The sequence below is a fragment of the Ambystoma mexicanum genome, chromosome 2q (genome assembly GCF_040938575.1).
Source record: "Ambystoma mexicanum isolate Mex_15411 chromosome 2q, UKY_AmexF1_1, whole genome shotgun sequence".
Taxonomy (NCBI): Eukaryota; Metazoa; Chordata; class Amphibia; order Caudata; family Ambystomatidae; genus Ambystoma; species Ambystoma mexicanum.
In genome coordinates, this window is record NC_090924.1 from 228,075,073 (window position 1) to 228,098,566 (window position 23,494).

General features: G+C 43.7%; 1 protein-coding gene across 1 annotated transcript in view; it reads right to left on the reverse strand.

Moving 5' to 3' along the window:
* Positions 1 to 23,494, reverse strand: part of PDILT (protein disulfide isomerase like, testis expressed) — a 286,134-nt gene that overhangs the window by 129,077 nt on the left and 133,563 nt on the right. The window contains exon 9 of the mRNA XM_069646703.1: positions 14,123 to 14,304. Within this exon, the coding sequence (XP_069502804.1) occupies positions 14,123 to 14,304 (182 nt within the window). The remainder of the gene's footprint in view (positions 1 to 14,122; positions 14,305 to 23,494) is intronic.

Here is a 23,494-nt window from a genome sequence, read left to right on the forward strand (position 1 = left end):
TGGGACTTGACAAGGGTGAGAATTGGAGCTGGTTAGCAGTGGCTCTGAATAGGAGGCATAGTTCAAGCCAATAGAAATGTGCTTGGTGACCAATTATCTAGAGAAGTGCAATTGTTATCATGGAATTGCAGGGGTTCTGCACATTTAGAGAGCGTGAGTTTGGTGGGTGTAGATTTGTTTTGTGACATGTGGCTCCTGACTTCCCCGATGGTGGATGGATACACCCTGTTTTTGTCCCCGGCATATAAAGGTGAGGCGGGGTGGCCAGCTTCAGGCTCCCTAGTTGGGATTTGTAATTTCTTGAGTATGAAAACAACAATAGTCGCCCGACCAAATCCCTTTATTCAGGCTAAAGTGGGATCAGTTTTTTTTCCTGGCCAGAGGGGTGGCACTATTGCTAAATCTCTATTGGAATCCCTTGGAAATATCACAGGGGGACTTCCTGGATACAATCGAAGAGATTGTAATAATATGCAGGGTCTGATTAGCTGGTCCCCTGCCTATCAGGCACACAATCACCATAGCCGGCAGGCGACCACAGACCCCCTTGAGACACACACTACATAAGGTCCCCCAGAGCACTTTAATTTCCTTTGTGCTCTTTTCTCTGCTTTGGCAGCATCTGCCTCTTCTGGGCTCCACATGCAGCACCCTGGCTGCCTGCATCTCCGGGCTGTGAGCCCCTTCCAACATGGCGGACCTTCTTCGTGGGTCGAACAGCTGACCTACATGCCCACTGATTGGCTGGGCCCCTGCCTATCAGGCACACAGCCACTGAAGCCAGCAGGCCACCGCTGCCCCCCTCGAAGGCCCTCGCTAAGGCTTTTGTCTGTGCCTGTCGGGGCCTGGCTAGACTGGATGGCCGCCCTCCATCCTCAGCCTCCACCTCAGCACATCCTATTGAACTCAAGACACACATGCAGACTTATTAGTGAGTAGGCAGTTCACCTAATTTCGCTAACCCATGACTTTTCATCTGCAGCAACTTATGGTTTTCCTGTTTTAGCGTGGCTTGTTTTAAGAACTCAAATTTAGACTTTTAAACATCTACAGCCACTTATGGTTTTCCTGTGTTTAGTGTGCATTGCTTAAAAATCGAATTTAGGCATTTTACATCTGCAGCCACTTATGGTTTTCCTGTTTTAGTGGGCCCTGCTTAAAAAAATCGAACAAAGGCATTTTTACATCTGCAGCCACTTATGGCTTTTCCTGTGTTTAGTGTGCCCTGTCTAAAAATCGAATTTAGGCGTTTTACATCTGCAGCCACTTTCGCCTGGATATGCATAGTGTGCCTCCCCATTGCCCCATTCTAACCCACTTCCTCTCCTTATATGTGTCTCTTGCACTTATTTGCTCTGTTCGTCTTACCCTACACCCCGCCTCCCCTCTCTCCTTTCTTCATGTATAGCTCTTGCATTATTGTAACGACCGCCAGGTAAGTGCACATTTTTTGTCATATATTGTAACAGTTTGTATTCCTCCTGTCCTATGTTGTACCACTAAATGTATAGCAATTGCCCATTCTGAATATACCAATGGCAACTAAGGGCCTCCTCATGAGTGGGGTGGTGTTCCAGCTGAAATACCGCTCAATAGTAATAGCGTTAGCACCCACTGGTCCGGCGGTATTACTGCCAGATCTCGGTGTTGGTTGCTAACGGTAAATACCCATTCCCCATTGGATCCTATGGGGAATGATCAGAGGTAATACTGTGCGCTAATACAGTCAGCTGTAATACCACCGAAAACAGGGGATTTTCAGAAAAAAGCTGGAGGTAAAACAGCCCATTTAGCTCCCAATTCGTGATAGGGCCAGCCCTTAAATGCGGCGCTGATAGCCCTAAGAATGTTAATCCTTGTTCTCACCCTCCCTGCGTTGGAGTGCTTTGAAATGCTTGTTAAGTGTATAGGCGCTATATAAATAACCAATAAATAAAAAAAACAAAATAAATGCACAGTGTATTGATTGGACGAACCATAAACACTGTGTCAGTGGCAGAGAAGGCTGTGAGAAAAACAGTGGCTGCATGGATGTCTTTAATGGAGACATGGGAATTATGTATACCGAACGGCAATGTCAAGGGCCATGAAAATGCACATTACATGGGTAAGAGGCACCCAGGCCACTATACTTGACTATTGTTTTGTATCAGAAGATCTATATTTGGTTGTTAAAGAGATGACAAATGAACAAACAGAAGTTAGTCACCATCTACCTCTGAAGGTGAAATGGAATGAGAAATCAGGCAAATCTGAACACGAAGTATATCCTAATCTCTTGGAGTTAAACTCAGGAGCTAATAGGGTGACTTGGAACAGGCGCAATACATGTTTGTTTAACAGCATTATATTAAACTTGTACCCAGATTTGACCATTTTTGAGGAGCTAACCTTTAGCCCGTACCAATAGGTTCTTGATGAAATTTATGGGAAAATGCTTACATCAAATAATCCCAGGACCCTTCATGAACACGCATACGATTCCAAGGTCTTTTTGAAAAAAAGAGAGATGCGAAGGGCACTAAAACTGGCACGCGCCGATGATGTGAGGCAAAAACATTGCCTAAAATGCACCTACAAATGTTGGTTACGCCAGCGTAAATACCAGCTCCTCCTAGTAGATGCCCGAAATATTCTTTTGATAATTGCTCAAAACAACACAAGGGATTTCTGGTTGATTATACAATCTGATGAGGGATACCAAACAAGCGTTCAGATTAATCTTATTACTGAGGAGAACTGGATGGCTCACTTTAAAGCCATATATACATCTAGATCTGAGAGTAAAACTGTTTCTGGGGTGAAGATTGATGTGTCATGGTTGCTGGAATGGGATATTGATGACTTGGAGGAATTAATCTCCAAAAGCAAGAACTCAAGGGCTCCGGGCCCAGATGGGCTGGCTGCAATCGTTGTGAAGGGTAATCCACAAATATGGGCACATTTCTTGCACAGTATCTTTGATGGAGGGATTACAACGAGGAAGATACCAGACTTGTGGTTAAGCTCGATTAAAGTACTGATATACGAAAAAGGGTTGTGCATTGTGCCGGCTAATTATAGGCCGATATCATTGTTAGACATCCTACCAAAAAACATTTCGGGCCTGGTGCTGCAAGACCTTAGAAACTGGTCCAGAAAGAGCCGAAGACTGGATGTCTTTCAGACAGGTTTTTCTGAGGGGGTAGTGTAGCTAATGGGTTCATTCATAGCCTGCTCAAAAAGGAGGCATGGAGAGGTCTAAGCCATTATACATCGCATTCATTGACTTCTCCCTGGCCTTCAATAGTCTCTCAAGCAGTAAATTGTGGACCAAGATGGATTTATGGGGTTGCCCCCCATCGTTACTGGCCATACTCATTGCCCTGCATACGATACATGCGTTTGCGTGACATTGGACAGGCAGGGACGGTTGTCCGCCAGAATTAAAAGTGAATGAGGGTTGAAACAAGGATGCCTTTTGGCACCGCTACTTTTTAATCTCTTAATTTCAGACATTGGCGAGGCCTTTGCATCTACCCAGTGTTTTCCATCAAAGATCGATAAAACTCACGTGAATTACCTCTTCTACGCGGACGGCTTGGTGCTGATGGACCATACGTTGATTATCCTACCACGCCAATTGGTAGACCTTGAAAACTATACAGAGGTGAATGGCCTCTGCATCAGTGTGCTAAAAACGAAGTTTTTCGTGTACACAGTAAAAGACCAAATGGAAAGTGTAAATGGTATTTGGGCAATAACATGCTCGGAAGAGATGACAATTATACCTACCTGGGTTTTATTTGTTTGATTCCAAAGGCGTGAGTGAGCTTCTTAAATGTAAAAAGCTAAAAATCACAGCATTGCCAGCCCAAACTATACAAATTAAAATGAAATTTGGCTATTATTTTATTTTCTTGAACCAGCAATTGAATATTATTGCAAGAAAGTAGTCTGGGTTCTTACCTATGGTGCAGAAACCCTCTTGAGGGACTCTTTTGGAGAAGAGACTAAGACTAAGAGACTAAGGGTCTCATCACGAGTTGGGCGGTAGCCCTTAAATGAGGTGGTAACATTATTGCTGCCACATTTAAGGGTCTGCCTAATCATGAGTCTGGCAGCCTTTACCCCCAGCTGTAAACTGGGGGTAAATGCACCAAATTAACGGCCATTTTCGGGCACAAGTAACGCGGTGCTATTACCATGCGCTAATTGCTCTGAAAATGCTCTATTGGGTCCAATGGACCCAATGGAGAATGGGGAATACACATTACCGCCCAACCCTTAATCCAGTGCTAACAGAGCCGGACCAGTTTGCTGTAACGCTATTAGCCCAGGCAGTATCCCGGAAGTAATACAGCCGGGATACCGCCCAACTCGTGATGAGGCCCAAAAGCTCCTGCAAGTGGTACTGGCCCATGTTATAAGGTACACACTCGGGTTACATTCACTCGTGGCTATTGCAATATGGAAAAATCTAAACTTCCTGGCGAAAATTGTAATGGCGGCAAAGGGATCTATTTGGTGGCAGCTGAAACGTGATGAACAACAGGCTCAGCTTCCAATGGATAGATGGGTTGAAAAATGCAAAAATAATACTAAATACCATGATTTCAGTATGGACTTGCTGCTTACTTCTTTGGGCAAAGCCAAAAGCAAAGTATGGTAGATGGACTAGATACATGCATTTGAGGCGGTGCGTGGATATCGCCTGTATTCAGAGCTCCTGATTGATGTAAGACCATATGGTGTCCTCCCCCACTACTTAGGGATTTTAACTTGCCAATCTTTAAGGAAATAATATTGATTCTATCATGTTGCATAAACTGTAAATTTGCAACTTTGCTTTTACAATTGTAATGTGTGTAATTGACGTTAAGTGAAAAGTTCCTTGTGAACTATTACACTAAATCAAATCATTTTTTTTAAAGTAGTGTTGTAGACTGAATCGGTCCCCAACAAAGTGATCTCTGTCTTAGAAGGGTTAATAGAAGCATTAAGGCAGATTGTATTATCAATGGTCCAATCCTGGATTTTCTTGAGGAATTCAGTGATATGAGGGTTGCTGTTATCAGATTCCAGGTTCAGTTGTACATATGAGTCTTTTGCATATAGTTGGAACAATGTTGAAAAAGGTTTGATGATATCTGCAAGTCACTTAATATGAACATTAAATGGCTCTGGGGACAAATTTGAGGATTTGGGGACGCCGCACTGCAAGGGGAAGTTTGTTTAGGCCCCACTTTGCCTCTCCTGGTGCGAAGGCATAAGTAGTTGATGATCCTCTACAAAGCAGCACCATCTATGCTCATGTGCACTTTGATTCTTTGTATTCTCATCTGATGGTTGACTATGTTGTACACAGTTGACAGGTCAAACAGTTTGAAAACTGCTGGTATGTTGCTGTGAACAGCTTTTAAAATGCCCTGTTTCATGGAAAGTCGTCTTGTTTTTATACTCCTATTACAGAGAGAAAACCAGACTGGTGTTCATGAAGTAAGACATTCTCTTCACTGTGATGGACAACTTGGGTGGCAGTTATCTTTTGCAGTATTTTATCAATAAATTGGTTCTTACATATGAGTCTTAGGTTTTCAGGTGTCTCTCGGGTTTCCATGTTCGTTTGCCAACAGTAATTACTTTGGGCTACTTTAACACAATGTAATTACCACACTTTTTTCATTGACATTTTATTTTCAATTGGGGGTTCCCCCACCCTATACCACCTTCCCTTTTGTTACTGTCCCCACCCACATTTTATGTCTTACCCCCACAATTCCCTCAAAAATGTGTAATTGATTTGTGGTAACGTACCACGAAGTAATCATTGTCGGCCAAAGAACCCAATACCATCTCTGGGTCAGTGTTGCTACAATTTTAGGAGCAGTGTTATAGAGGCAACCTTAAGAGCATCAGAAGTTTATCTAATGCCAATGACACATTACAGAAATTGGTCAATGGCTCTGCTGGGTTAACTATTAGTTCTGTGATCAAGGCGGTTGGGCATTGGTCACATTTTTCACCTGGAGGATTATGTTTCCTAATGATTTTGACTAGACCCTAGGTTGTGATAGAATTGAACTCCACAACATTTTGGTTGGTGACCTATCTTGGTTTGAATTGTTATTTTATCCCCAAAGGCCCAAGCAAGTGTATTAGCCAGTTTCTCTGAAGGCTTGGTTTGATTACTGATTTGTTGTGGACATGTTAGCTCTGATTATATTTGGAGACTTCTTTGGTGTTGCATTGCACAATAAAAGTGCAGTTCTGAGAATAATTGTGTTTCTTTCTTACACTAGTCCTGTTAAGCTTGTGTTCATTGAGAAACTTTAATTATGTGTGCTGTAGGTTGCGGCCTACCGCTTTGACAGAGGCAGGTTTGTCATCGAACCATTTGTTGTTGTTCTGAGCCATAGATTTTATTTGTTTCTACGGTAAAACAATATTCGGTCTTAGTGATTTCTACAGTAGAGGTGAGGGGTAGGGTGAGGGGCTGTTCGCATCATTATTATCCTTCTTTAGTGCGGCAAAGTTCTCTTCAAAATTGTATCTGTTTACTTCATTCATTTGTCTAAGAAGGATCTTGTGTTTTTTAGTTGTCCTTTCTGTTACCTTATGTGTGGGATTGTTAGGGATGTCACAACATTATGAAGGCGGTGGTGATCAGACCAGGAGAGATCCACATTATTGGTCTGTCTAAAGTCTACATCAAATAAGTTAATCATGTCAAGTACCTGCCTGCGGAAGCGTGTATGGGTGGCACATGGTCTACTGGGGGTTGTCTGCTTGGGGTTGTAATGGGCTTTTTGGTTCCTCCTGACAGAGCGGACACTGAGAAGATGAGGCGGTTTATTTGTATACATATGTAGAAGTTACAATATTTTTGCCTGATTTACTGTTTGAATGACGCTTCTCATCTTCCAGTAGCCTTCACCTTGTAATAGGGGACTTCTTGTGTTTCTGCTTTGTCATTGATAAATCATATCTTTCGTTTTGTCCTCGACATGTTCAGCATTCACTCTTCTCACTCAAGTGCTGGTCTTTCTTTCAATACAGAAGTATTATTTTGTTCTCTCATGAGAAAAGTCATAATGAATTTGTATGTATATGTGGTACAAATGTTACATCTGTGGGGTGAAATAACCCTGAATACGATAAAGAAATGCTAGAGTCAGTATGAGGGCTCCCCACAATGAAAGGCCCACTGTGAATCCACATGGAAATAAAGCCCTGCAATGCCTAAACAAAAAGGAGCAAATTCAGGCGGCAAAGTCTGGGCATGCCTGAAAATGTTCCTTGCCACACATGAAGGGAAGACCTCTTGATACTTTTGCCAAAAGTCTGGAAAGGCTGAGACCATATTGACAGAAACGGCGGCACATATTGGCAGAAACGGCGGCATCCAGCGGGTAAATAGAAGAATGACCAGATTGTGTGCAAGTTTGCACTGCAGAATTGAGTTTTCTCACTATAGCCAAAATCATTGCATTCAAAATCTGATTTTCCCTGTATATTAAAGACATGATACTCAAAATGTGGGCAAATATGCAATAAAGGAACTTCAGTTTGTTCATCAGGAGTCGATCACAAGGGGAAAAAGGAATTCTCAGAATCCACAAGGAGATGGGAAATTGCAGCAGTTTGAAAGGTTGCACAGTGAAAACTGACCCAGTAACATTGCAATTGTATCTTTAAAATGAACTATTGCAGCATTCAAATGCACAGCTAAAGTCTTTATACATATTTATGTTGACCTTCTGTGATCACTGATTGTAGGAAATTACTTTTTCAAGGATTTCCATGTTCAGATTTTGTACATTTGCCAAGGTTGGTTAAAAACTGCTTTCAACAGAGGTAGGCCCAAATCTTGTTTTCTAATTGCATTTCTCCCAAATGGAAACTGAGGCTTCACAGCCAGTTGTCATGGTAATGTAAGTCTAGGTTCCCTTCAAGCATGGGTGCTCTCCAGCAGTATATGACTCAAAGCACTTAGGCCATAATAAAAAACATGCCTGAGCTAGCATCTAGCATTTGAGGCTCCTGGAATGTGGTCTAATCTGAAACAGGACCCCTCTTGATGTCACAGCAACACATGGCAAAGCTGGGGGCAGGTTAATGGAGAGAGTTGAGTTCCCTTTGTGTACAATTGGGATATATGCTTTTATTTGTGTAATATCCACAATATCCATACCAGAATATTGATGTGCAGATTTCTGGAAAGCTGTCCGCAAGCCCCATCTGGTCAACCAAAAATGAATTTGGTGACACCAACATACCAAAAGTGATAAGAAAAAAATTCATTGTGACCTCACCATAAATGTGACAATCATAAAAATGTGAGAAAATGTGTAACAGGTGATAGGTATCCCGCCCATTGAATGCCTGATTTTTCAGTAATATAGTTTGAGCATAAATGAGGGAAGGATAGCTCAAGAGGATAGCTCAGTTGCAACATGCTTGCCTTGAAGCAAGATGACATGGAGCAACACAGGTTTGATCCCCGGGTCCACGCTTAGAAACCTCTGGGTATTAAGCGTGTTATAAATAACCAATCATATCATATCATAAAACTCTATTTTCACACCAAAAGGTCCCATGGTCATCAAACAAGGTTTAGGCGACTGCCTGAAAAATATAGTATCTAGAAATGTGGCAGTACGTGACATAACATGATGAGAAAGGACATTTATCATAATGTGAGATTTCCATGTACAAATCCAGATCCAACCCCCTGTCTCTGGCATATGATGGATGAGGTATCCTCCCCTGGCTTCTCAAATCAATCCCCCATTCTCTGGACCTACCAGCTTGTACAGGGGGAGGAAACCCTTGACTACTGCCCTATCAGTTGTGCGAGAAGGATGACACATCTTTGATGTCATCTGCCTAATAAATAGGTTACTCCACCTGAAATGAGGGGCTCGACCTGAAAATCTTGAGCTGTGCAGCTGCCAAAATTTGGAACCATCTTTGCAGAATTGGGCCTACTCTTGGGGCAAAAACCAGAACCTGGAGTAGGACTTTTTTGGAGGACAGAGAGAGGCCTTGACTGCCCCCTTGATGGTCCCTGCAGTGAAGCCCTGGCGCCCTTTGAAATCCATAAAGCCCTTTTCTTGTAAGTATAGATCCCCCAGCAATAGATTCAATAAACCAAATATATATTTCAGTCTTGTCATAGAGATTCCCCATGGGAAACCCCATCTTCTTTGTTTGTGCAATTCAGTCATTTTCCCATGGAAATATTTAATTTATTTGTGCATTGTAGTAGTTGTTCCCATTGAAAATTCTTTGTTTGCCCATGCAATTTTGTAATTTCCCATTGAAGAGCCTTCCGTCATTTGAGTAAGTCACTAGTATATTTGTTACAGTAAATCAAATAATTTCCCCATTATTTGACGGGATAGGGAAAGGTAGCATTCAAAACTACCTCTCCCTTCCCTGTGTCTTGCAAATCATTATAAGTATAAAATATACCCCCAAGAAGCCCTTTCTTTAAGAGGTGAAAAACTAATTCTTCTATGTGTTAAAGGGTGTTTCAAAACAAATTCCTATTTTCATCTGTCATTTTGAACCTAGACCAATGTTGTTGTTGTGAGTAATCCCTTTGCTCAAAGTCTCCCTGTTATGTGCCTCTGTCATTGAAACTGGAGTTCCCATGCGAGTTTCCCATTGTTTGAAAGCGTGTGTGTCACTTTCAGCTCTAGCAAAATTAGTGGGATTTCCAATTTCGTTTTTCCAAACATTTCTTTTTAACCTTTAAAAGCATTTTTCCTATAGTATTCCCCTTCCTCTCTCATACTCTGAGCTTGGATTTTGCATTGCTTTTCCTTTGTTTTTCATGGCTTAGAGCTTGCCTGTCATTTCCAGCTCCAGCAAAATTCAGTGTGAATTGCATTTTCGTTTTTCTAAATATTTCTTTTCACCTTTGAAAAAACGTTTTTCCTACTCTATCATTCTTCCTCTATCATACCCTGCTTACGGATTTGAATTATATGCCCTTTATTTTTTTATTTTTCTTGCTCATGTGTTGCCTGTGTTAAAAGCGGAATGCCTATGTGTGCTAGCTAGTCTGTTTTGAAGCCATATTTGTCTTCTAGTGCAAGCAGCCTGAAGTACCTTTGTGTGGTGTCCCATAGCAGTAATATTAAATCATAGAAAACATATATTTCCATTGTCGCAGGGGGTGTGCTTAACATTCCTGCAATCATTTGAGTGAAATTATTTGGTATTGCTTTTCATAACACAAAATTGGTGTGGCATTACAGTATCTCTGAATCTGGTTACTTTCTAGAAGTCTGTGCATTTGTGCTGCCACAACATTAGTGGCTGCTGTCATCTCTTTGTTCTGATTAGACATTAAAATAATAAAATAAATGTTTCATTGCCAACACACCAGCCTGGTCCCTGGTCTATTGTGAAAAGGGGTGCTGGTGGAGGTTGGGTGCGATACGGGTTGGAGGCCTCCTAAAAATGAATCTGTGTAATAATAAAAAAGCGTTTTATTGTGCGCCACCTTCATTTGCCAGGGAAGAGATCCCAGACTTGCTGGTGCTGTATAATATCTTGTCACACATCTTCATACAAATGTTTTCATTTTAATTTCTGCCAATATCTTGCATGGATGTGGTCAAAGGGCATGGCAGAATTCTAGAATATGTTGACAGCTTTATCAATGTTAATATTTGTTTAGGCTCTGTAATAAGAACATTCCCCAATGCAAATGGGTTTATGTGTATGTGTGTGTGTAGATAGATAGATAGATAGATAGATAGATAGATAGATAGACAGACAGATAGATAGATAGATAGATAGATAGATAGATAGATAGATAGATAGATAGATAGATAGATAGATAGATCGATAGATAGATACCGATGTGTGTGTTTATTTGTGCAGCACTTTCCACTCAGGCCTTTTGTATGGATATGTTTGGTTTATAGAACTATTCTGCTCGTTGGGTCTACAGTCGGCTGTTCTATAACATCTTTTTCTCTTGTTAATATGTGTAGGTGTTTTAGAGCAGTTTTTGTTTTCTATCATCATGTACTTCAAAGTCTAGAGGCTTGCTACATCCTCATTTCTTTAGGAGTGTGTGAGGAAGTTTAGACAAAGAGGTAATGCCTGCCCACTTACCCATAATCTTCATTATTCCATTGCCTTCCTCCTCCTATTCCTATTCCTTCCCCCACTCTCTATCATTTGCAAGTCTATGAACTTCAGTTGACATGTGAGGCACAGGATGTGGTGGGGCAGCACCGCCCCCACAAAGCACCCTTTCGTCCTTACCCCCAAGTGGGGAGGAGCAAAAAAGACTGAGCTTTTTTAAGAAGCTACTTGTTAGGAGAGGTATGTTGTTTACGGCGGGAATAAGCAAGCTATGGATTCATAGTAATGAAGATTACCAGTAAGTAATCAGTGCATTACCTCTCACAGACATCAACACAGTTTAAAAATGAATCGTTTTACCCTTAAAGCATGCCTCTTCATTTACTTGCTAGGCTATGTGATTGTGGGTGGGGCTGTACAGAGCCTCTACTCTGCTTAAAGATATACATTTTAGAAAGTGTGCTTTACAAGCATAGAATCAGCCCTTCATCGCCTTACACATCTAGGTTGTTGTTCTTAAAAGCCCTGTCAGAACCGTGAATGCACAAACAGCTTATTTGCTGGATACATGTATTTTTTGAGGTATTAGCAAATAGACCTAAAAACATTTGATCTGAAACATTTGATCGAATTTATTTGACCTTTTTTTCAGTCAAATGTAATTATATATATATATATGGAGTGTGCAAGGGTATAGATTAGGTTGAGGGGAGCTGGGGGATCTTGCGGGGTGTCTCCCCCCACATTTTAGACTGAATAAAAGGTCGGAAAAAATCCAATCAAATGTGATTAAGTCAACTGTTTTAGGTCAAATAGACCCAAACCATTTTTTTGTGTCTGTGTTTGCCCTTTTTATTTTAAGCTGACGCAATTGTGTGTCCTTGTATAGCTTTCACGAACACAACTACTCCTGAAGCACTTTGGGTGTTCTTCACACTAGAATCTCCCAGAGCCTGTACAGAGTAAGAGGGGCAGACTTGACAAAATCATTGTGGTAAATTAATAAGGACATGCCTTCCTCTCACTGAATTTAGGTTTTTGTAAAGCATATAGAACAGGACTGATTCTTACATTTGAAAAATTACAAATTAAAAGAGGCCTGAACCGGTGTCGAAGTGGGTGGAAGAGGTTGGGAGCGGTGCTCCTCTACTTTTTTAAATTAAGCTTTACTGTTCCTATACTTTTATTTTAAAACGAAACCAATGGTTTTGTTTTAAAATAAAAGTGTAGGGAGAAGTTGAAACTTGCTCTTTCAGTGCACTGCAATGAATGCATGTGTTTGGGGGTTTGCATTGTGCGTGGGAGGGGGCGCGCTGATGGGGTTGTGGGGAGCAGGGGCAGGCCATTAGGGAACATAGTTCCACTGCTTCTTTTCCTACACTTCAACCCCTGGCCAGAACTGTTCAAAAACAATAAAAGGTGCAAAGCACTGGTTCACAAATAAATACAAATATAAACTGCCACCTCCATTGTTACCCTTTTTTCGAATTTCGAGAATGAACAGAGTAAAATCTCACAGGGCCTCATAGCAGTTACACCAAAAGTGAATTCTGTTTTGCCTGAAGAGAACAAAATGAAAGCCAATCCAGGACAACCAATTATTGTTATCTTAGTGCGCCCTCTGCCACCTGCCAGTCCTATCCCCCAAACTGTTAACAAATGTGTTGCCCCATGCTACCCACCTCCAGAGTGCTACAGTCATAGTTCACCACTTAATAGATACACATCTTCCTGTGTTAATAACCCATTAAAGCCCCCTGCCTGGCTATGGTGTCATTACTTGTTTGGACAACCAATCTACCACCAACTACCCTGCCTCCTACTGCAGTCAACAGCATTGTGAAGATGGGAGGCCTGGAGCACCTGTTGCCAGAGCAGATAAGCACAGGGAGCAGACTAAGAGAATGATCCAACAGAATGCAGTATTTCACATTTACACATGGACTCTTCCAAGAATTAAGGTGAAGCAGTGGGTGGGAGGGCATTTAAATGTTGCGGGGAAAACAGGACCTGGTGGTTCACTCCTGCGCAATGGCTTAATGCCTCTTAGAGGTGTTCACCCTTTCTAAAGTGAGCATGATGAATGTGGATTGGCCAATCAGTGATGGCACACTGTACGAGGTTCAGTTGTGCATGTTACCGCATGGATACAAATAGGTTCAGTGCAAATATTATTCGGTGGGTGCATTGCACTCCACTGAAGCAAGCTGTGTTTACATGGATCTTCATCCTTAATTAACAAAAACAGAACACTGTATATTCCTCTGCAAAAGTAACCTAGAGATAAGCATTGGCAAAGCCAAAAGGTTAGGGCTGTCATGCACGAAATGCAGCGCCAAATGCCCCAATACACTTCGTGCCTTGATTGTAGGGCGGCAATCAAGTTCTCACTATTACAGGGAATAACAATCCTTAATGGGTTTAACACAAAAAAAGCTCTACACTTCAAACTAAAACACTAGAGTACACCCAACACTGTTGGGCCAAGACGCAGAGCTCTTTCCGTTACATTGACAGCAGGTGACCAACTGCAACCAAGGCACACGCAGAATGTTCACCTTTCAGCGAATCCCATTGCTGGAAACATATAAAGGAAGGAACGATAACAACGCAATGGAAGATGTACATCCTTGCCTTCTACCATCATCCATACCAATCGTTTTTGCTCCACTGGGTGTCGTTCCATGTGTTTAAAACGACACCATAAATAACAACATACATTTTTAGTGACACATAAATAACGAAAACATTTTGAATTATTATTTTCTTTTTATTTGGGGGGTCCCTCCCAAACCCGGCCCCCACACTTCCCCAGCTTTAGTAACACCCCCCCCAAGCCAACCCACCCTTTTGTATCCCTTACCACACCCCCACATATACTTTCATTAAAAATGTCGTTTTCTTTTTCGTTATTCAGGTGTCATTGAAAATGTTTGTCGTTATTTATTTTTCGTTATTACCACTGTATACCTCGGTGGCACATGAGTCAAAACCTAATGAGGTTGAGTAGCATAAAGTAGTGAGGTCCACTGACCTGGGTGTCTGATCCAGCTGGGAAGTATCTAACATACGGATAGCGATCCAGGACAATGAGCTGGATGTCGTTGGCGGTACAGTCTATTCTGCCAATGGTTATGTTGTGATGGTGCTGGTACTTCCTGCCCAGCTCATCCCAGACGGGCAACAGGTCTTGACATTCTTTGGACCATGGTGCATCTGCAACAACACAAATGCAAAATCACATTGAAGTTATACGAGTTAGGTTGATGAGATTTGCATCATGCCTTTTTATTGTCGTTTCAAAATCTTATTTTAGAAACCAGGATGTAGAACAACACTTATAAAAAAAATGAATATTAAAGATATTCACTATGTGAAGCCTCAGATTCATTTTAGTTTGTGAATTGTAAGACAAAGATCACCATGGTGTGATACTAATACATGGTTTGCTATGCAGCGCCAACGTAATATGCTGGAAATAGCTGAGGCGAATGGTTTGGAGGGATTTTGAGGAAAAGGGCCAGGGCCTGATTCAGAATGATGTGCACTGCAGCAAATCAGGATGTGACCATGCACACCCCAGATGTGCACCGACTACCTTATATTTCATTCAGAAAGCCTAAAAATTGATCATTTGTCAAGATGCGTGGAACACCATTGAGATGCGCTTGCGCAAACTTGATTTGCCATCAAGGAAATCTTGGCGAATCATATTTGCCCTATTAAAAGCTCAGCACAGAACCCATCCCAGCTTTGAGACCATCGTAGTTTGGAGTCCAGTTCACCCAAGCGAGGAGATCAGAAACCAGCCCAGACAGAAACCCAACCCAACCTGAAGCCCTGCTTATACCCGCACCCTACCCAGTGCCCGGTTCATTGCACATCTCAGTTCCCAACTGATATCGTATTAGCTCAAATGAGTGGGCAAGTAAATCAAGAGCCTGGCCATGTCCAAACGAAAGCCCTGTTGTCTGCCTGACCACCAAACTATACAAAGCATAAACCAATCACGTTCCTTCCCTCTTTTCCTAACCGTGCATTCCAGTCTCACAGAGAGCATATGGTTTAGCAATATCAGGTTCTATCCCAGGGTTGTGGACTGGGGAAGCTCATGCAAATACAACTGGACTGCAAACTGCATAGGGCTGCTTGAGTGTGATTGATTGTCATCTGTGAGGGTGTAAAAGCCCTAGCCTTTTCGATTGTTATTATTTAAAGTGATGCAGTTAATTATGTTTCTCTAAACAGACACTCCTTTCATAAATGCTCCATATCAAAATTACAGTGCAAAAATGTGTCTTGCTGAGCTAGCCTCCTTGAAGCCCCAGCACCATCCCTGCCGTGGTGACAAGGCAAGTTCAAAGGTCAGATGTGCATTTGACTCAGCTGCTAGGACCCAGGGCTATAGCAGGCATAGGTGGATTTTTTATTCTCTGCACGGCTGATTTCAATCATAATAATTTGGTAATCTAGAGAGCATGGTTGCCCGTTAAACTCTAAATGTAAGCCATGTCTGGTTGTAGCATGGTGACCCCTAGAGTCACAAAATTATACAGCCACAGAATTTGATATCTTACTAGTGCCAGCTTGGTCATCAGGGCTTGGTTATGGCAGGCTAATGGGTGTTAGCCATCTAGCCTGATTGTCTCCACAACTGCAATATGAGACAATGGCCAGGTTGCTGCCTTTTTGATCCTCCTGGAGGAAGGTTGACACCTTCCTCCTGAGGCACAGGAACCCTCCCCAGGAGAACCCCTCCCAATCAGTGCTTCAAAATCAGCACTGACATAACGAAGCCACCCTCTCACCATGATGCAGAACCACTGGAGTCCCTTTGAAGTCAGCAGACATGGTGAGGTGGCACAGTAAGATTAGCCAGAGGAGAGAGGCTATGGTTTATTTTAGGGCTCTCTACAATGTCCTGCCCTCCATGGGTATGTTGTCAGAAGGTAAAAGACACTTGTAATGGCAGCCTGGATTCGACACCTTAATGCAGGCTTCCTTTGGACTAATCCATGTAACACTTTGATTTTATGCGGAGGGTAAACCACCTCCTTAGTAGATTTATCTTTGGACTCTCAAGACAAGAAAAAAGAATCAGTGGACCCATGTTCGGTATACAGCCCATTCCAAAGTCCTCTGCCAAAGATGTAAAGACTGAAAGCATCCAAGGCAGAGTGGCGCTATGCTCCCTAACCATAACCAGGGAACAGTGGGGTTAACTGCTGTGAACCAAGGCCCCTCTGCTGCCTGTACACTGGAATCAGGATCCTCCTCACTGAAGGTGAAGGACCACCTGTAGGTGCCGACAACTTCCTGGATTCGAAGCTGGAACTAAAGAACTCTACACATTCTGAAAACCCTGGATTGGTCCACCCAGCAATCCAGAAGTCCAGAAGTAGCTTAGATGCTGTTTTATTACCTCAGGATATCTGTGAGCTGCCTCGACCATGCTGTATGCACTTTAAGCCGTCACAGGTCCCGTGAACCACTTTAGGAACTCATTGATCCTCAAACTGCTCACCTGTTTCTTCAAGCTCTGTTGACGCCATCTCACACCAGTGTAGAGCACTGCCACTGAATCTGACTTGCCGCATCCCGGTCAGGCACTAAACCCAACAGAACATCCTCCTTGAAATGACTCCAAAGCCAACTTGAACCATTGAAAGCCATCATTTTATACGCTGACTCAGAACAATGGAAGCATTACTTCAACCCAACTCAACTGCAATTTGACCTGTTGGGACCCTCAGACTAGTATCATCCGAAACGCGAGGTCGACTCACTTGGCACCCCATCTCAAAGTCAACTCAACACCTACTCATCGCTGGAAAAAAACTACTCACCCCTCTCAACATCGGCTTGACTGCAGGAAAGCATCTAAAAGCCTGGCTTGATGCTGTTGAGCACCCAAGACACAATCCACTGTATTTAGAAGCTGCTATGTCCCCCTGGTCCACTTTAAAGGACCTTATGGTTTTTTAAGCCCCCCTTCGTTACCTTCCAATACATATTGTTTAACAATTGGTATTGCTGCCAAAATCTCCTGATTGAACACACCTGCTCATCACCCAAGAGTGTCTTCACACCAAAGTCTGCATTCTCTGTTTCTCATACAGGGTGTGTTTTAAGTGGTTTATATTAGTTCATTGCATTGATTATTTTTTATGACAGTCCCTATTTTTAAAGAACCTTCATGGGAAATTCTTTGATTTTGGAACTGCCATATTATTGCTGTTTCGTTTCGAGACTGTATCATCTCACCGACCTTCTGAAGATAAAGCCGCCTTCAGCACACGTTACCAAAAGAGGTGAAGGAGCTATAATTGTCAAGTTGTGCTTGCTTCACCTTTATGATTGTAATCACTGCTGGTTTAGTAGTAGTTTGGGGTGGAGTAAGAGGTTTAGCCACTACTCATCCGTGTACTCCTGCAGAGCAGTAGTAATTTCGTCACATTGAGCACATCTCGAGCCCATCATGCAACCAGTCGCACATTCGCAGGGCAGCTGTAACTGGTAGAAATACACCTCTGGAGTAAGCTGCATCTCAGCCCTACATCTCAACAGCAGTACCCAACTTTGAGCAAATCCAGACTGCCTTTTCTTATGTCATAAATGGCGTTTTCTGCTCCAGCTTCCTCCAGCTCCCTCCCAACCCACCATCTTATGTCACCAAAACAGATTCAGATGACGGTCTGATAACCCCGGCATGGATGTTTCATTCACACAAAAAGAGCACTGCTGGCAGCTCCGGCACCCATCATGTCAACTGCATATTGGAGCAGATATGTTGGGTAATATCAAGAACTTCGCCCCTCAGGGCCTTCCCCCACTACTGATCCCCTTACCATTACTCACTACCTCTACCACCCATGAAACTGACAAAACCTGTAGCCCATGGGTGTGTCCCCTATAAACAATGCTCCTTTGCTTCTCAGCTAGGTTCGCACTTTATAAATTCTGAATACGCATCTGTGAGATGAGTCATATAGGTTATATGTTCAATATGTGACCTTTTATGACCAATGTGCTATGTAGCTTACAAATACATGTATCTCGGAACACCGATCCAAATTCACAAGATGAACCTCATCCAGTCTCGCACCAATCACCAAGGTGCTGTTACAAAATCTTCAGAGCACAGACACTCTGGCCCCTTAAAAACTCCTAACCCCCACCAGCACCCTGGCCTGATGAACATCATCACTTTCCATGGATAGGTGGTACCGCACCTTGAATCTATGGTTACTCTCAAGAGCATTGTAAAGAATCTGATGATAAGGAAGCAAACACAATGACCTATCAGGAATCCCAGAACACACATATTGTATTGAGTTACAAAGCCCACGGCTGAAAGAACCAAACAAATTGAGGCAAAGCAATTACTATTAAGAAATGTGTTCTGCTGCATATATTGAACAAAGTACACACTGTAATATTTTTTGCCAATCCACATTATTCTACATCCATTAATCCACAGAAGCACAAAAATGACACCTTTTACTAGTCTGTGGGCCTCATTACGACCCGGGCGGTAAGGGATTACCGGTACCGGTAAGGGCACCGGTGCCGGTAATTCCTTACCACCCAATTCCGAGGTCCATTTGCGGGTCCTCCCTTAATGGCTGGTAAAACCAGCCGTTAAGGACGGGACCCGCAAAGGGACTTTAGAGGTAATAACGGTACCACAATTTGCAGTACCGTTATTACCACCTTCCCCATTCCCATTGAGCCCTATGGGGCTAAAATGGGAATGGGGAAGGGCAATGGTGAATGGGAATTACCGCCCCCGCCAACCTTGGAATGGGGCGGTAATTGCTCCATTCACCATGGAGGAATCGGTAAGGTTTTGGAGGCAACCATGGCACTAATAGCGCCATGGTTACCTCCAGGATCGTAATGAGGCCCTAAGTGTAGTTTTTCATTGAGACTGTCTGGTAGAGTGTGTTGTCATTTATGGTAAATCCTGCGGTATCATCACTACTTTAGATAGTGAGCTCCTTTCCATGAGGCCAGGGAGGTGAGGCTGCTACCCGACAGTCCCCCTGTGGGTGGTACTCAATGGGAGGAACTCGTGGGGGGGACCTCATAGAAAGTAGAGACCATCTTGTGAGAATGCAGTATCCCTTTGACTCTCCCACCATCTATCAAACCCCCTCCAATTCCATAGTACCTACCATTCCCAAATGTTTTCGTTTTATATCTCAGACATGAACTATTGGGACGAGGAATAGGCCCTGGGTAATGACGATCACTGAGAAGAACAAAGGCTCAAGCCTTTCTAGTAATCGCATTGGTCAGCTGTCATTTAAAGGCAGAGAGGGAAGAGAACAATGGTGTCTGCATTCAAGGCACACCCAAGAGCTTGGCAAGGCCTGTGCAGACCAACAGTGCAGAGAGGCAGAAGTTGTCCAGGAGGGAAGCACGCTCATGGAAGGCCACGACGCAGAAGGCAGACCAGAGGAGAAGGAAGATATCCGCTGGTGACTGAAATACAACATAACCACTGGTAAGCTGCAGGGAAGACACACAGAAGTCTGAAGAAGGTCCCGGAGCACAGGAGAAGCTGCTGAGGCTCCTGGGAGACCCACAAACAACCAGAAGGTGATGGCCAAGACCCTACAGGTACAAGGGTGTCTAATCCCAAGGTTGGGGAGACCCAGAGATCACAAAGGGGCCAGAGCGAAGAACAGAAGGAATACTTACCGGGGCAGAGTGACCTAATGAAGTGGGTCTAGGACCCATATCAGGACGGCATACCCCAACCAACAACAAAGGGGAATACCAACTTTACAGATTCAAGTGACATCCGCAGACCTTGGCAGGAGAGTAAACCAATGCTGCAGATCGAAGGGAACTAGATAAAGAGAATGTTGTGAATAGCCAAGTGAAGGAGGTCTGGGACCCATATCAAGAGCACATATCCCCACCAGTAATAAAGGGGAACTCAAACTTTACATATACACGTGGCAATCCCAGAGCTAAAATATGGTGGCGTGTAGACTATTCGTGCTCTGCCTAATACTTAGTTTAGAATTGACTAGGCGGTCTGGGAGCCATGTTGGGGAAATACACCCTGAAGTATAATCCAGAGGAATACAAAGTTTGTTTACACCAGTAACATTTGGAGTCCTTGGCAGGAGAGTACACCAAAGCTGTGGGAAAAAGTGAAGACAGAGAGAAAGAATTGAGAATCCAAGAACATTGAGTACCCTACTTGTCAGGAGAGTGGATCAAGAGTAGGGGTACTGAGAATTGGCTCTGGAACCCACAGCAATTGAGAGAAAGGGTTGGGGACCCTCAGCACAGCTTGGAAGATAGTAAACCAGGCTATTCTTCCCCACTGCCGCACCTGCGAGCCGGGTCTTCCCACAAAGAGTCTGGGACCCACAAACGGCTTGGCTAAGGCGTCCAACCGAGTCTTCCTTGTGGCAAGGCCTGGGACTCAGGTTTGCCAAGTAAAGATAAAGACTGATCATGAACATTAAAGACACTGAGACAAGTTGGATAAAGCTGGAAAGACTCTGGAGAAAGGGACTGAACCCCCTGAGTCTTGTGGAACTTTTATTTGCTTTTCTACACCTTTTTTGGAACTTTTGTTTGGAACTACAGAGCCAGGCTGCAGGTTGACAGCCAAAAGACATTTCCCTTTTCGCCTTTTGTTAAGTTTAGCTTGTGTGGGATAGGTTAGGATTTGGACACAGGACGGTAAACTTTACTTTGGTAATTCCGACAGAGACAGTTTCATTCATTAGTTTTGTTGAGGCGGGGAAACCCCTCTTACAGATAGGATCAGTTAGGTTTTTCTCCAATTCCCCCCCCATGTTTTGTAATAATAAAAGTATTTGCCAATTAGCATGCCACCGTTGTGTCCAACTCTTACTCCTACACCCTCTTACATTCCAGCATGCTCTGGAAATAAGATGACAGTGGGCCTCATTACAAGTCTGCCGGTCCAGAATTAAGGATGCCGCTAGCAACGGACCGGCACCCATTCCAGACCGCTAAACTACAACTGTTCCTGCCAGGACCTCTGCGCCCGACAAGTCTGACCTGCTGGGCGCATCGGCCCTGGTAGGCACCGTTTTCCCTGAAGCCTTGGCACCGTTAGCAACGGTGCCGGTGCTTCCGTCTCCCCTCTCCCATAGAGTCCGATGGGGACTTACGATTTCCGTCAGCTGAGATCCCGGGCCGCCGGGACTTGGAATGTCCTGGTGGCTCCGGGATCTCAGGCAGCCAAAACAGTGTTACAGGGTTGGCAGTGACCTCGTAATGAGGCCGGTATATATCTCTGTAATGTCAGGCTGTGCTCTGCTGCTAATAATTGTTCCATGTTGCATAACACGCTGTGGGCAGCGTAATAAAGAAATGCGTCTCGTAACAGGTGTCCCAGGAAGGCATGGGTCTCCTGTGCCCTGTGTCTTATACAGGTGTAGCAGGCACAGCCTGGGAGGCGCCAAGTCATTACATCTCCGAAAAAACATTGTTGGGACCAACGTTTTTTATCTCCTGTTTATCAGCAATATCAACATATTCGAGCATTGGAATAATTATACAAACAAACTCAAGAGAAAGTGCTGGATAGTGGGAGAAATGAATATTGTTTCCCCAACAAATGTATTTCCATGAGATATAATGACTGGTTGGAAATATTGCAGGGCAAACAAGTGACTCTACTTCTGGCTTTACTGTTTTTTTATTGCAATTCTCTCTTCCATGCTCCAGCTGCCAATGGCAGAGAGAAGCGGGCAGAACGAGGAAAACACCACTACGTCGTGCTGCACAGTTGCTTCATCATTTGGAAAAGTGTGAGTCCCTCTACTGAGAACAAACACAACGAAATAACTTATTCTATGGGAAGCGTCACTCTTTCAGCCGTCTCTGCTTCCACATTAAACCATGGCAGTGAGTTTCCTAGCAGAATGCAACAACTCAAAAACAATGAGGTGATGGCTGGAAGGTTGAGAACTAATCTTAAACCTCTGGCAAATGCTCTGGGCAGCCCTCATGACTAGCATTCTTCGCCTGCCAAACCATTACAGAAAGGGGAAAGACCATGGACCTGATTCACAGAGCATTGAGAGTGTGTCATTGTAAAATGCTTCTCTGAATCAGGCCCCATATTATTATTTTATTATTGTTTAAATTTGTAAAGCGCACTAGCAGCCCATAGGCATCGAGGAGCTGTTGCATGAAAATGACTTAGTTACAAGAGAGTATTTTAGCTCTGTATATTTAAATGAGTGTATATTTAAATGAGGGCTTGGTAGGTTACATGTGTGTCCCTCAAGCTTGGTCTCACCCCTAAAAGGGCAGTCCAGCCCAAACGGCTGACTCACATCCCTCCTGCACAAGACCACAAGCATCCCCAGACATGTTTTGGTCTCATTGGGCATCATCAGTGAGGAGTAGCTTAAGTCTCTAGGCCCAGCAGGCGCGGTACGCACGTCTCGGCATACCCGTCCCACTCAGGGTTACAAAGCAAAAACGAAGAGGCAGAGGCAGGAAGGTTTAGAATAAATTTTAAAAATCTGGCAAATGCTCTGGGCAACCCTCCAGACCATTGTTCCTCATCTGCCAATCCATTACAGAAAGGGGAAAGACCATGTGCAAATCAGGCTTGGTCTGACCCCATCTTGTGCCGAAGGGATGTGACGTAGCAGTTCGGGTGTGACTACCCGTTTGGGGGTGGGACCAAGCCCAATTTGCATATGTCTTTCCCCAATCACCTCCTTTGTTTTGCTTTAGTCACCCCAAGTGGGACAGGTATTCCCAGACATGGGTTCCGGGCCTGTGATCCTAGAGACCCAAACCACTTCACACTGGTGAGGCTGAAACATGTCTGGGGAGGCTTGTGGTCTTGTGCAGAAGGCATGTGAGCCAGCAGTTTGAGCTGGATGGCCCTATTGGGATGGGACCGAACCTGATTTGCATATGGTTGTACAGTGCAATGTCAGAGGTTAAGAGTAGTGCTAAACCTTGCAGCACCACCTCCTTTGTTTTGCTTTAGAATGCAGCAACTCTTCACTCTTCTCTCTCTGTGACCTTCTGCTCTTTATGCCACTGGGCAGGAGAGAAAAGGGAGGTTCACTACATTCTTTTCCCATGCACCAGCAGTTTCAAGGAGCGGAGCGCGGGTGCATGGTCAGACTGCATACTCCTGCCTCGCAATGAAGGTTTAGAGGGCCATGTGCAGCAGAGGAGAGCAATACATGGGTGAATAGACTGAGCACATCAAAGCAATCTTTGGCAATGGGGCAAGTACCTGGGTAGCTGGGGGCCATCGATCAAAGAAGTTAGCTATATAAAAGCAAAAAATCTTGGCTTTGCCAATGCTTGCAATGCTGCCGCATGGAGTTTTTCAGAGCCCCCAGGTTTTGTGCTGCTTCTACCGCTTTCTCTGCTC